This window comes from Erythrolamprus reginae, chromosome 3 (genome assembly GCF_031021105.1).
Source record: "Erythrolamprus reginae isolate rEryReg1 chromosome 3, rEryReg1.hap1, whole genome shotgun sequence".
Taxonomy (NCBI): Eukaryota; Metazoa; Chordata; class Lepidosauria; order Squamata; family Dipsadidae; genus Erythrolamprus; species Erythrolamprus reginae.
Genome location: NC_091952.1, coordinates 239,738,504 through 239,752,855, shown reverse-complemented (window position 1 = coordinate 239,752,855; position 14,352 = coordinate 239,738,504). Strand labels below are relative to the sequence as shown.

The following is a 14,352-nucleotide window of genomic DNA, read 5'->3' as shown; positions in this document are numbered from 1 at the left end:
CTGCTGCTCTCAGTATATTTTGGGAGTCCAGGACCAAAATAATAGTGCTAAATTTAGAGCTGGAATTGGTTATAGGCCTCATTCTCACTATTGGGTGGAACACTGCTCTTGCTGTGGAGGTCATCTCCACCCTTTTCAAGCGTCAGCCTTGGAGGTGAGGATACTAAATTCTCCTCCCAAGGTGCAGATTTGTGAAAACAAGTTTTGGCTTTTGCAGTATTTTATTTGGCAGTGAAGTCCAGCTGCAGTCTATCAAACCCTGCTTTGATTAGTTCCAAAGTATATTATTCCCTACAATTGATATGTTTGTTTTTTTGTTTTTTGTTTATTTATTTATTTATTTATTTAGTTAGTTAGTTAGTTAGTTAGTTAGTTAGTTAGTCCAATACACAATGAGTGTTTTAGTGGGTATATATATACATAGTAAAATACATGATGAAGGTTATAGAGGAGATACTCATAGTAAAATATATCTATGAAAGAATAGAAAAGAAGATATAGTAATAGAACATATCAATGAAAGAATAGAAGAAGAGATATAGGAATAGAAGAAAGGTATAGGAGATATAGGAGAGCAATAAGACAGGGGACGGAAGGCACTCTAGTGCACTTGTACTCGCCCCTTACTGACCTCTTAGGAATCTGGATAGGTCAACCGTGGATAATCTAAGGGTAAAGTGTGACTGAAGGTCAAATGAGAAACAGAAGCAACATGGAACAGTTGTGATTATTTGTTTGGGATTTAGAGATAAAGGTACACATTTCTCCTCACCTCACTGAAATTTTCAGCCCTCAACTTATCAAGCTGCTGTTTCCCTTGAGATGAAATGGAGAAGAGACATCTTCATCTCATATATCACTATAGGTTTGGCTTCAAAGTGAAGCTTTATTAGGAACCTTTAGAGCAGTTAGCCTTTCTGTGGAAGTTGCACAGATGTTCTGATTTACATCTGGACAGGATTATTTGAAAGAATATAATGAACTGTAAATATATCAGGAAACTCTTAGAAGTAAGACTTAGAGCAGGGTTGTCAAACTCATGGTCATGCACTAGCCAGGCCCAAGCCCCGTTTAGCAAAAAAAAAAAAAAAAAGTCACGATACATTAGCAAACAATGCCATGATAATGTGAGTTTGACAACCCTGACTTAGAAGAGGGGAAAAAAACAGGTAGGCCAGGAGCAAAATAATATTGTTAAATTTAGAGCTGTAATTGGCTATAGACCTCATCCTCACTGTTGCGAAAGTGTTCTCCTGCTATGGAGATCATCTCCACCCTTTTCAAGCATCAGTAATATTGGCATTTGTCATTCAAAAGCAATTCTTTCCTCTTTCCTAACCCAATTCCACCCATTTGTTTTGAACTGGCAAAATGTTAAACATTTGGGATTAATATTAGAAGTTAAGGTGGTTAGTCAATAGAACTGGGAAACAAATTATAGAAGAAAGACTCCAACTCCCAATTCCTTAAAATAATTATTTTTGTACCCATTTTGGGTTCGTATTCATTGTTTATGACCCCTAAAATCTTTCCTGATGTGAAAAATCTCCTGTAGTGTGAAAGCAAGCCAAAATACTATTCATATTTGGTTAAAACTGTAATTATAAAAGAGTTTACAATTTTCAATGTGTTTTTATATTTTTATTACTTTAGCATTACTACTGTATATCTAAGCATGTTGTGAACTCATATCATAGTTAAAAAAAAATTTTTACTGCATGACTAACAAGTATGGATTATGAATAGATTATGAATGGATTATGTAAATACTGTATATACAAGGCATTAAAGTCCATTACAGACTAAACTTTAGACTGATTTGAGTGTTAGGATGAAGAAATGCCAGCTACCCAGAATTGTAGGTGAAGAAGGTTGCATGTAATTATTGCTAGGATGATTACTATTGCGTGTGTATATGTGTGCGCGCATGTGTGCATTGTGGGTATGGTTTCAGGATATGGCTTGTAACAATGTTTTGTTTGTATTTTATTTTTATTATTATTATTTATTATATTTGTATACCGCCCCTCTCTGTAGACTCAGGGCGGCTCACAACAATAGTAGCAAAACAATATGTAATACAAATCTAATAATTTAAACTAAAAACCCATAATTTAAAAACATGCACACAACACACCATACATAAACAATATAGGCCTGGGGAAGTTATTTCAGTTTCCCCATGCCTGACGGCAGAGGTGGATTTTAAGGAGTTTACGAAAGGCAAGGAGGGTGGGGGCAATTCTAATCTCAGGGGGGAGCTGGTTCCAGAGGGTCGGGGCCGCCACAGAGAAGGCTCTTCCCCTGGGACCCGCCAGACGACATTGTTTAGTCGACGGGACCCAGAGAAGGCCAACTCTGTGGGACCTAATCAGTCGCTGGGATTCGTGCGGCAGAAGGCACATATAGATTTTGCTATCTATATGTTCTTAATGGTTACCTTTGATAACATTCGTGGCAGGAATCATATTTGTTAAATATCAAATTAAATAAATGTAATCTACACCTGAAAGATGTTAATCTGCAGAAGATTATCACCTGTAGAGTGCATTTACCCTCTGATCATTTTTTTAAAAAAAGAATGCTGCTAGAAAACAATAATAAGGACACCTACAACAAAGCAATACCCCCACTTATCCCCAGAAAAGATTAGGCTGGTTAAAAGAATTGTCCTCCGCATATTGCCAGACAAGATACATTGCCAAAACAGTTGATGAAGTTTGGAGATCAGTAACATATGGAGATCCACAACAAGTCCCCATTCTTGCTTGAGAAGATAATTTGCAAATTCATTCCAAGAGGACCAATAAAGGGAAATATTCATAGCTCAGGTTTGAAATGATTTTTTTTTAGCAGTGTATATTAAACTCAAAGCAGCCATCCTAGTTCTACTTTACATTCCTCTTGGAATGGAGGGTCCTTTGGTGCTCTCTGAGCTTGGTTGCTTTCTTGCAAATATTTCGTTACCCAAACTAGACTGACACTGATGATATAACCTAGTTTGGGTAAGGAGACGTCTGCAAGAAAACAAGGTCAGAGAGCAACATGGATGGACCCTCCATTCCAATAGGAATGTAAAGTGAGAACTAGGATGGGAATGCTTAAACAACACAATATAACTCCAAGTAAATCAAACTTCTGTGAAATCAAACTGTCCACTTGTTTGACAATCAATTTTACATGCTGTTGAACACATTCAATTTTTGTACAGAACAAAGTATTCAATGAGAATGTTTCATTCATTCAAATCTAGGATGTGTTATTTGAGTGTTCCCTTTATTTTTTGGAGCAGTATACAACGATACTGGCTTCTCAGCTTGTTGTTTGCCCATGTGGATTGGAGTTAATGAAGTCCATTTTGGCCCCGGCCAGGCTCCAGATTGGCCAACCAAGTCAAAATATTGAATATGAGAGTTTCTTTTCCCTTCTGACCTTCCTAGTAATGATTTTAGATTGTGGACTCCTACTGAGACTAAGATTTGAAATTTGGTCTCTTCTATTTATATTTAGTATTCTATTCAAGGTACTGCGCTAACTCAAAAGGAGAACACTTTCTATATGATACACAGTTGGTAAATGTATTTATTTGGACAGTTTAATACAGAAGGACTCTAGGTAGTTTTCCTAGATACTGCTTTATTGCTAAACTGAAAATGGAGGTTGATGATGTAAGGAACTTCATTTTTGATCTGTCAACTTGCAAGTTCTACCAATCCATTGATTAAGTAGTAATCTGTATGAACCCCAAGCTCTGGGCCTCAGACTTATTCAGAACCGTGAGCATTAGGCCAGCATGTGCACCTGTGCAACTCAACTTGTGTGAGTGGCAGGCCCTCTTACACTCATGCACAAGTTGAGCTGCGCACACATGCATGTGCACCAGCCTGCTGCTTTTGTAAGTTGAGCTGCAGACACACATTCAGGCCCGCTTGTGGTGCCTGGCTCAGAGGTGAATTGCTCCTGGTCCGCTCGTGCCTGTCAATTGTCGGAGAGCCGGTCAAGAAGACAGCGCAATGCTCCGCTCACCCACCTGGACGCTGCCATTTGGGTTCTTTTACCCTCTGCACATGCGCAAAGCATTCGGGTTAAAAAAAATCCCAAATGGTGAGATCCAGGTGGATGGGCGGAGCCTCACGCTGCTTTTGCAACTCTCTCTCCGACAACTGACAAGCATGAGTAAACCTGGAGCATTTTACTCCTGGCCGGGTTCCTCTTTCCTTGCCCCAGCTGGGCTGCCAAAATGAAAATTTGGGGATCACTGTGGTACTAACTGGATCCCAATAATTTGACGTTCTTGATAGCTCTTGGTTTGGTCTCTCTTTTTTTGTTAAAGTCACTCAACCAGTGCTATAGTAATCTTAAAAATAATTGAAGGTATCCAATCATGGTCCTCTGGTCTCATATCTACTTTTTGTTTTTGTGTTTTTAGCCCGATCCCTTGGAAAATCCTCTGTCTGACAAACATTGCACATTCACCCATTACATCTTGGTGTATAATGTCCTATGTTGAGACATTTTGTTTCAAGTACAAATATTTGGCTTAATTCTTTCCGTTCTATGTGTGATTGATCTCATTCTTCCAACGTAAAGCTAAGATTTGGCTGATTAATACAGATTTGGCTTTCTTCCTAGCTTTCATTTCTTAAGAGAGAGAAGCTATCCCTTTTTGTGAATGTTTGTACCAATGCTGTTTACCGTGATCAGTGACTCGGACAACATCGGTACGCTTAAGGACTGTTCTGCTGCTCTTCTAACATGCTACCCTGGAATGGGGGTTCTTATTATTAGACCCACTTGATGGCATAAGTTAAAACTCTGGCTGCGCTTCTCTTGGAAAGAGTGAGTAAGCTCTTGAGAATCCTTCCTCCATCTGCTGCTGCTTTCATCAAGACTGCACGAAGCCTGAACTCTTTTTTCTTCTCTTCTGTTTTTCCTCTCTTGTTTTTTTTTTTTTCCTAAAAAGAAAACTCAAGCTGCTTTCTGGAGAGAGAGAGAAATGGAACTGGCTTAGCATTTCCTTTCCAACTGTTTGTCCAGGAGCAAAGAAACAGCATGGCAGATGGTAATACTGGTTGTTTTTTTTTAAAACAAAATCATTATTACCTTCCAAGAACATGGCTCTGCGATTGGAACGGCAAAGATGGAGAATGGCTATGCAGATAGAAAGCAAACGGCCTTGTAAATCCTTTCAACTTCTCTTCGCTTCTTTCTTTCTCTATTTTTTTTTAATTAAACAAACAAGCTGCACTGTATGTATTATCTTTCTCTGTTCGGGGAAATCTGATCCTAAAAGTTGCCAAGAACTCTTATTGCAGCTGTCAATTGGAGTTGCATGCAAAGTCGCTTCTTTTTAAGATCAGTTCGAATAGCATCCGGCATCTCTGCACTGCTTGGGATTGCAGCTCTGTTGTTTTCAGGCAATTCCCCCTCTTAATACATGGTTCATTCACATCTTCCCCTCCTCTAGTTTTTAAAACCTTTCCTCATGTCACAGCACAGTAATTGTGGAAAGCATATATCTAAGTCTAACGATATCCTATATCCTAATCTAAGGATATCCTATAATACAGAGAGCAAATACAAGGTGTGTTTTGCACAGTGTTTCTTCTCCACCCCATTAAAGATCAAAAATAATGACAGATCAATACTTAGACCTTCCGCATTATCCAGTTAATAATGCCATGCCTTCTGGAGGTCTTTTAAAAACTGGGCAAGCCTCCAGCTGCGTGGAGTTGATAGTGACTGGGAATTCAACAGTAGAAAAATATTGTACAGTGGTACCTCTACTTAAGAACGCCTCTGCTTATGAACTTTTCTAGATAAGAACCGGGTGTTCAAGATTTTTTTGCCTCTTCTTAAGAACCATTTTCTACTTAAAAACCCGAGCCTGAAAAAATTCCCAGGAAATTTGAGAACGGCACGAAGGCCCGGCCAGATTCCTGCCATTCCCCCTTTAATCCCGGCCATCTCGGGCTTTTCTGGGCTGCCAGAGGAGCCTTTCGGTGGTGCTTAAGGAGGCATTGGTAACCCAGAGTGAATGGAGGGAGGCACGTGCTCCTCCTCCCCATCTCAGAGTCCCTCTTTTTTTTTTTTTTAAGCCTTAAAGTTTTGGATTTTTTTGATTCCCCTCACTTCACCTTCTTCCTTCGACAGCAACTGTTGTCCTCCTCTTCTTCCTCCTCCTCCTCCCACCAAAATTCCGAGCTTTTATTTTTTCCTAATGGGTTTGCATGCATTATTTGCTTTTACATTGATTCCTATGGGAAAAATTGCTTCTACTTACAAACTTTTCTACTTAAGAACCTGGTCAGGGAACGAATTAAGTTCTTAAGTAGAGGTACCACTGTATATGAACAATTTTAATTTATTCTCTCCAGCAAAAGAGAATTGGTATCTTACTGTTTAAACAGTGATGCATTGACTAGTTAGTTCAATTTAAAACATCTATTGAGCATCCAGTAGCAGCAATGGCTTCTGCTACTGATGTTTTCTTTCTCTTGATAAACATGAAAAGTGCATCCCCGCAAACCAACAAACCAACCAACAAACAAGCCAGACATCCTCTTCAGAATGTTTCTTGCAGACCCCAAGGGCTATCATCACAAATAACCTTGATCTTGACTTGACCATAGACCCAGTTTTGGTGTACCATGTCCTAGAGAGAGTTTCTTAGCAATCTGATGTTGAGATGAGCTTTTTCTGAGTCCAAGCATCTCTCTCCGTCAGTACAGGAGAGTAGTTTTGGGTCTCCTCTTCCTCCATCTAAAAGACCTAAAAGAAAAATCAGTCCAAAGAGGATTCTGAAAAGACGTATTGCTCCTTCCAAGAGAAGACGAAAAGTACCTAGAATGGAACACTTGTCTGCATCAGAACGTCGGAACAAAGTAAGTTTTCAAAACTGGTGCACAGCCACCACTGAGATTCTTAAACAATTTGATTTTTTTTTAATCTTCCCAACTTTGGGATTAACTTCTTCCAAATTGAACTTTCGTTGCAGCCATCTTGAAAAGGCAACAACCACAGATTGCCATCAAGCAGTTGGGTTCATTTGATGTTTATCTCTTTCTTCTTCTCACTCTTCTTTGGGTAGCGTTTTCTGTCTCTTGGTGCAAGCTTTAAATTCTTCTTAAATATTGTTTTTAAATATCACAGGATTCAGATGCAAAAATCCATTTAAACTGTCCCACCCACAGGTACATAATACTCGATTAGTTTAATGTCACCCTTGCAGTTATTTTGTTCCAGCCAAAATGAATTTCATGGAACTGATTATTTGGACCTTTGGAAAGTTCTATTTGTAAAACTTACAATGGGTTGAAGAAATTTTTGAATGCTCTAACACTGGAAGTTTTAAAGAAAAGATTGGACAACCACTTATCCGAAATGGTTTTAGGATTTCTTGCCTGAGCAGGGGTTGGACTTGAAGACCTCCAAGGTCCCTTCCAACTCTGTTGTTCTATTAAATTTTGCCAGGTTACTCCTGTTCACAGCATGACACGACACCATTGGTTTCCTTTAGCAGGGGACATCAAATAAAGCCTCGTTCATAAGTGTTGGTCTGTGATCCTTTCTTATTTCCTGGCTGATAAATGTATGGTATCAAATTTTTGCAATGCTGGATGATGCTTGAAGCTTTAAGAATGTTTTGAGGCAACGAATAGCAGTAAGTTCAAAGGAAATTTATCTGAGGCTGCTGTCCATTTGAACACTCATGTTGAATGAAAATATGATTGCAGGGAAGTCCTGCATCCTTAAAAGGCCTTCATTTTGTATATAAAATCTGGACATGGATATGACTTAAACATAGATTAAGAGTAAGAAAGATTGACCATGTGAACCTATAGCAGTGGATTCAAGTTGACGTTTGAGTGTTTTATCATATGAAATGTCTCTTCAGACTTTCCCAATGAATTTAGACATAGATACAAATGGGATGTGCTATCCTTCTTATTTTCGCAATACCATAATATATCATAATACCATAATATTATTTTCAAAGACAAATCTTGGAGAGAAGCTTTTTCTTTGTCATGCTTTATATATAAATCAGATCTAGACACATTCTTTTTCAAATAAAGGAATGCTCAACTTTGCTTAAAAAAACCATTACTTAGTGAAGTCTATGAAATCTGCAAGATACATGTATTCGCACCCTCTAGCTTGTTAAAATAAGTCTACTGTTAAAAATTAAGATTGGAAAAATATTATCCGAAGAACTTTATGGACTGAAGTGACCCATTGCTCTCTTAAAATGATCTTGATTCTATGCTTGGTTATTTTAGAACATGGAATCTAGACATGAGCTCATGCTTTTAGGGATTAAAAAATGGTTAAAGAACCATATCTCTTCAGAACTTTTAATCTTTTTAAGCATCAAGTATGATATTCTTTAACACCAACATCAGAAGAGTATGAGTGCACATTATAATATAACTTCAAGCTTGTTATAATTTCTTTGAGTTTGCTTAACTCTTGAAGATGAATGATTTCTAATGATTTCTCATATTATGAATTAGAGTCCTCAAGCACATTATACAGGTTTTATGGAAAATCTTAATCTGTTCTTTATTTCAGCTATTATTAGGAGGGATCATGCTTCTTTGAATATAATAAGATATTCCAAATATGTTATACATAATATGATCATAGTAAGAATATAATGGAAGAAAATAAATATCTGAAAGATAAAAACTATCAATCACCACTAGACCTCAGTTAATCAGAGGGATGAGTCCTAATATCTCTGAAAAGAGTTGCTAAAGAATAAAGTGGACATTATTGTTATCAAGTCCCTTTTTTCAAAAATGTCTCGTTAACCATTCAGGAATCATAATTCTAGACTATATTGGTATTTGGTGTAAAGAAATGCTTCAGAGAGATTTGTATAGTATAGTACAGTACAGTACAGTATATAGCATTAGTATAGAGCAGTGATTTTCAACCTTTTTTGAGCCGCGGCACATTTTTTACATTTACAAAATCCTGGGGCACACCACCAACCAAAATGACAGATAATGACATTCTAACACAGTACATATTATACATATAGTTAATAATATAATTTCTAAATGTATTTATACTCCCTTAGGAGGCCATATACAATATAGATAACATTGTGATGCATTGTATATCACCCTCTGCGGGGACCTCTTATAAAAATAAAAAGGTCAAATATCTATATACACCATCAGGATAGACATAACCAACTGAGGCTTCATCTTGTGGTGGCAACATTTACCTCCAGTCCTGACCAGGATTAGAAATTGGGACCATGTGGAGGAGTAGCAGCTTCAACTACTCACCACGGCCACACAATGACAAGTGTGCGGCAGCCCGAGTGGGGACCTTCCTGGGTGTGGATGAAAGGCGGCCTGCTATTGGTTCATCGCTAGTGGTCGGAATGAATCCTAGAAAGTGATTGGTCAGTGAGAGTTCCCTGTGCCTCCACTCTTCCTGTCGCTGATAGCTGAAGGGATTGTGAGGGGAATGTTTATGTTCGGATGGAGGCGGACCGGATAAATAGCCTCCGCGGGTCATATCAGGCACGCGGGCCATAATTTGGACACCCATGTTTAATTTCCCCACGGCACACCTGACTATGTCTCATGGCACACTAGTTTGCCACGGCACACTGGTTGAAAAACACTGGTATAGAGTATAGAGCAGTGATGGTGAACCTATGGCGTGCATGCAACATGTGGCCCATGGAGTCATATCTGCTGGCACACGAGCTGTTGCCCTAGTTCAGGTTCTGGAGCCTGGGAAGGGTGGAAAATAGGCCTACTGAGCCCACTGGAAGTCAGGAAATAAGCCATTTCCAATCCCCAGAGGGCCTCCGGGGGGCAGAGGAGGCTGTTTTCGCCCTCTCCAGGCCCCAATAAAGCCTCTGGAACCTGGGGGAGGAGAGAGCCTAAAAAGGTCTACTAGGTCCACTGGAAGTCAGGAAATATGGGAGTGGGGGTTGTCTATGCAGGTGCACATGTGCAGGGAGCATTAAATTATGGCTGCAGGCACTTTTGGTACCCGAGGAGAAAAAGGTTCACCATCACTGGTGTAGAGTATAGAGTAGAGTAGAGTAGAGTATAATTGATATAATTATAGCAATTTATGTAAACATACCATCAGAAGAAAAGGGGGACTGATAGCATAAAACCTGTCATATGGTTTTAAAAAAAGGTTAATTCTTCCTCTTTGTGTAAATATGTGTGTATATATAGATGTTAGGTCCACTAAGAGATATTGACAAGATCCTTGGGCAACTGATGGATGGACTAAAGCAGCTGAACTTACACCGATGTGCCAACATTATCTTCGTGGGGGATCATGGTAATTAAAAATGTTTTCCTTGGTTTTGATGTAGGAAAATCTTCATGTCTACTGGAATTTCATGTCCCAAAGGTGCTTTTTCAAGAGGCAACTGAAGATGGATCAAAACAAAATGTCTTTGAGGGAAAAACAAAGAAAGTCCAGTTGCCTCTTGAAAAGGCACCTTTGAGGCTATTAAGTTGAGCTGATTTGAACTGAAATTGCATTTAGATGTAGAAATTATGCCATGGATTCAGCTTAATTGAGAATGGATTTCTAAACCACTAATTCATAGTGCAATTTTGTGGTGTTAAAAAATTTAGCTGATTACAAACAAATTTGATGATTTTAAATAATTTTATTCCCTAATTCACATTTTTGATGGGCGCAATGGCTAACTGAATAAGGCTACTTGTGAGAATACTTTAATCTTTAAAATTTAATCCCGTGCATAAATGTCTTTTAATTGCTGAAATGACAGTCGCTTTTCAACATCATTTAAATTCGTGGAAGTTATTTCTGGGTTAAATAACAAGCTTAAGCTAATAAATGATTCCTTTTTACAGAAAGTTTCTCTCTGATTTCTCCAAAAAATTTTAAAAAATAGTTATTGTAGATTTATAAAGTTTAAAGGGTCACACTCTTCTAACATGAAAGGAATGTTAGGGAGAACTGACACAATACCTTTGTTTACATTGGTTGTAGACCAAAAAATCATGGACAATATGTCTTTTAAAGCTGAAAGAGATCTAACGATAACTTATTGCTCAACATCTATAACAGCAAATGTCTATACATGCTTCTTTCAATAATGCCTTGGTGCTGCTTATTCTGTAGGAATGGAAGATGTTACTTGTGAAAGGACTGAATATTTGAGTAACTACCTAACTAACGTGGATGACATAACATTGATACCAGGAACTCTGGGCCGCATTCGTGCCAAAGCTAATAGTAACGTTAAATGTAAGTTACATTCACACTGTAGCTTGAAATGTGTCCATTTTCTTCTGTGATGTCTCTGATTTTGTTTTCAGGTATAGCAGCAGGGAAAATATAATGTTCTACTTTCATAATGCTTCATAATGCATAATGCTTATAATGCTTCCCCCATGAGAGAGACACAGCTATTGTTTAGAAATACAATTGTTCTTTTACCTGGTTGATAAGTTGGGTAAATTTACTTAATTGATAAGGCTGGTTATTAAATAGAGCCAGGTATTTTTTGGGTGGTGGTGCAAGCTTAAGATCTAAAAGATTTTATTTCACATAAGGAATTAAATCTGATAGTTATGAGCAAAGAGAAATTAACTGGTGCACTTTTTCAAATGTTTGGCAAAAATTTTTTTGTCTAGGTTCTAGAGTAGGCCAAGCTTGCTAGCAGTAGTTCATTTTGAGTTCTGAACTTCTTTTTTTGCTATCATGTTCTTCCTTGAGCCCTGCAGTGATTCTTCTGTGAGAAGAAAAATTTGATTTGATTTGATCTGATTTAATGGATTTGTATGCCGCCCCTCTCCGGAGACTCGGGGCGGCTAACAACAATAATAGAACAGTATACACAATAATCCAATAGTAAAAACAATTAAAAACCCATTAAAGTAAAAACCAAACATACATTCAGACATACCATGCATAAAATTGTAAAGGCCTAAGGGGAAAGAGTATCTCAGTTCCCCCATGCCTGATGGCAGAGGTGGGTTTTAAGTAGCTTATGAAAGGAAAGGAGGGTGGGGGCAATTCTAATCTCTGGGGGGAGTTGGTTCCAGAGGGCCCGGGCCACCACAGAGAAGGCTCTTCCCCTGGGTCCCACCAAGCGGCATTGTTTAGTTGACGGGAGCCGGAAAAGACCCACTCTGTGGGACCTAACTGGTCGCTGGGATTCCTTGCAGCAGAAAAGTATCTTTAATTAAACGTTTAGTTTAATTTAATGCAACTAATTACATATGAACATTTATGTGTTGAAATCTCAACTGTTGGCATATTTTTTTAAACTTTTCTTTCTCTTTCTGCTTGAAATCTCCTCATCCACATAACAGTTGACCCCAAAGCCATTGTGGCCAATCTCACAGTAAGTATCTCCTTAGAACTTCTCTCCTTCTTAGAGCTCATTTTTTAAATAGTTCTGAATAGTTGGGTTTATTAATTAGGAGTGGTGCAGTGGCCTAGAGGTGGAGCTTTTGCCTTACAATAAGGAGGCTCTCAGTTCGATCCTAAGTAGAGGCAGTTATTTCTCTCTCTGGGCACAATGAAAATATTTCTGCTGAAACTCCACATTGGTGACAGGAAAGGCATCCAGCCATTAAATTTATTTATTTATTTTATTTATTTATTTATTTATTTTGTCCAATACAAATTGAAAGTTAAGGAGAATAAAAACGTGTAGTAGTAAATATCAGGGAAGGGATAGAAGAAGAGATATGAGAATAGAATACACCAATGAAGAGTAGAGGAAGGATATATGGATGGGAGAAAAGATATATAAAATATAGGAGAGACAATTGGACAGGGGACGGAAGGCACACTAGTGAACTTATGCTCGCCCCTTACTGACCTCTAAGGAATCTGGAGAAGTCAACCGTGGAAAGTCTAAGGGAAAAATGTTGGGGGTTGACACCACGGAGTCTGGTAATGAGTTTCATGCTTCAACAACTCGATTGCTAATGTCATATTTTTTACAGTCAAGTTTGGAGCGGTTGATATTAAGTTTGAACCTGTTGCGTGCTCTTGTGTTATTGCGGTTGAAGCTGAAGTAGTTGTTGACAGGCAGGATGTTGCAGCATATGATCTTGTGGGCAATACTCTGCTTGCTCCATTCGGTTGTCCAGACTCTACCCCTCAAAGGGATTATGGGGTCATTAAAAGAAATTGGGTTTATTAATTCGGGTGTGGTTTTAAGTGAAGATTCACTGTGTTCTCAGAGGAATTCTCATAAGTGAAGATTCCATAGAGAAAGCTGGGTAATATATATATATATATATTAAATATACTTTATTAGGTTATAAAAAAACACAGGGAAAGGGGGGATGGGAATACAAAAAAGAGAAGTAGGAGGGGGATGGGGTAAACAATATTTTTATACAGCAGCTTATATATATTGTTGTATATACATTCCAAATATTTGTCTGTATGTAATTATTTTGTATTCAATATTTTTATTTGGATAATCTTATAACTGTGGTATTTAATAGTCTAAGGGTGACATGGAAAGGAAAGGTAGTTGGAGGTGGGATAGAAAATAAAAGGAGGAAAGGAAAGAAGGAGAAAGAAAGAAAAGAGAGAAAAAGAGAGGGGGTAGTACCTGAAAACTAGCAGGAATATGGATTGTGACGACTTAGTTTGATTATGTTTGTTATTTTTGTTAGTGAGAAGTATTTGTGAGTTGGGTAATATTTTTTAAATTTGTTTTATTTATTTATTTTGTCAAGTAAGTATTGGTAGCATGCAAGGATATAACAATGTTTATATACATGATATTGGTACTGTACTAATAATAGTGAAACATTAGGACTGGGGACGGAAGGCATGCTGGTGCACTTATGCACGCCCCTTACTGACCTCTTAGGAATCAGGTGAGGTCAACAGTGGGTAGTCTAAGGGTAAGGTTTTGGGGGTTAAGTGATGATACTACAGAGTCAGGCAGTGAGTTCCATGCATTAGCTACTATAGTTGTGGTGGTTCTAACCATGTTTTGCAGAAGTGGGCTGCAGCACTGCAGAACATGCGCAAGCATCACCAGTTTAATTTCCAACATTTTCATTGGAGAGAGGGAAACTAAATTAAATGATGGCTAAAAACTATTTTTGGAGCTGCTTTAGACAAAAGATACAGGATAGATCAATGAACCATTTGGACTTGATGACACCTGGGTTTTTATGGCCCCCTGGGCTACACCCAGTCATTTGTATATCCCTGCCAAGCCCACATGAGGTCAACTGAAAATTATAGCTCAAATGTAAATAAGTGTACCTAATGCATACAATAGAACTGCATTGCTTTATATATCCCCAATTAACATATGTGTGTACATGCTTGCATGCCTATGCATATGCA

The 14,352-nt window shown here is 38.2% G+C and overlaps 1 protein-coding gene across 3 annotated transcripts in view; it reads left to right on the top strand.

Moving 5' to 3' along the window:
* ENPP2 (ectonucleotide pyrophosphatase/phosphodiesterase 2) overlaps positions 1-14,352 on the top strand; it is a 119,799-nt gene that overhangs the window by 77,799 nt on the left and 27,648 nt on the right. For all 3 annotated transcript variants that reach the window (XM_070748236.1, XM_070748237.1, XM_070748235.1), the window contains exons 12-14: positions 10,218-10,326; positions 11,143-11,268; positions 12,339-12,370. In XM_070748236.1, the coding sequence (XP_070604337.1) occupies positions 10,218-10,326; positions 11,143-11,268; positions 12,339-12,370 (267 nt within the window). The remainder of the gene's footprint in view (positions 1-10,217; positions 10,327-11,142; positions 11,269-12,338; positions 12,371-14,352) is intronic.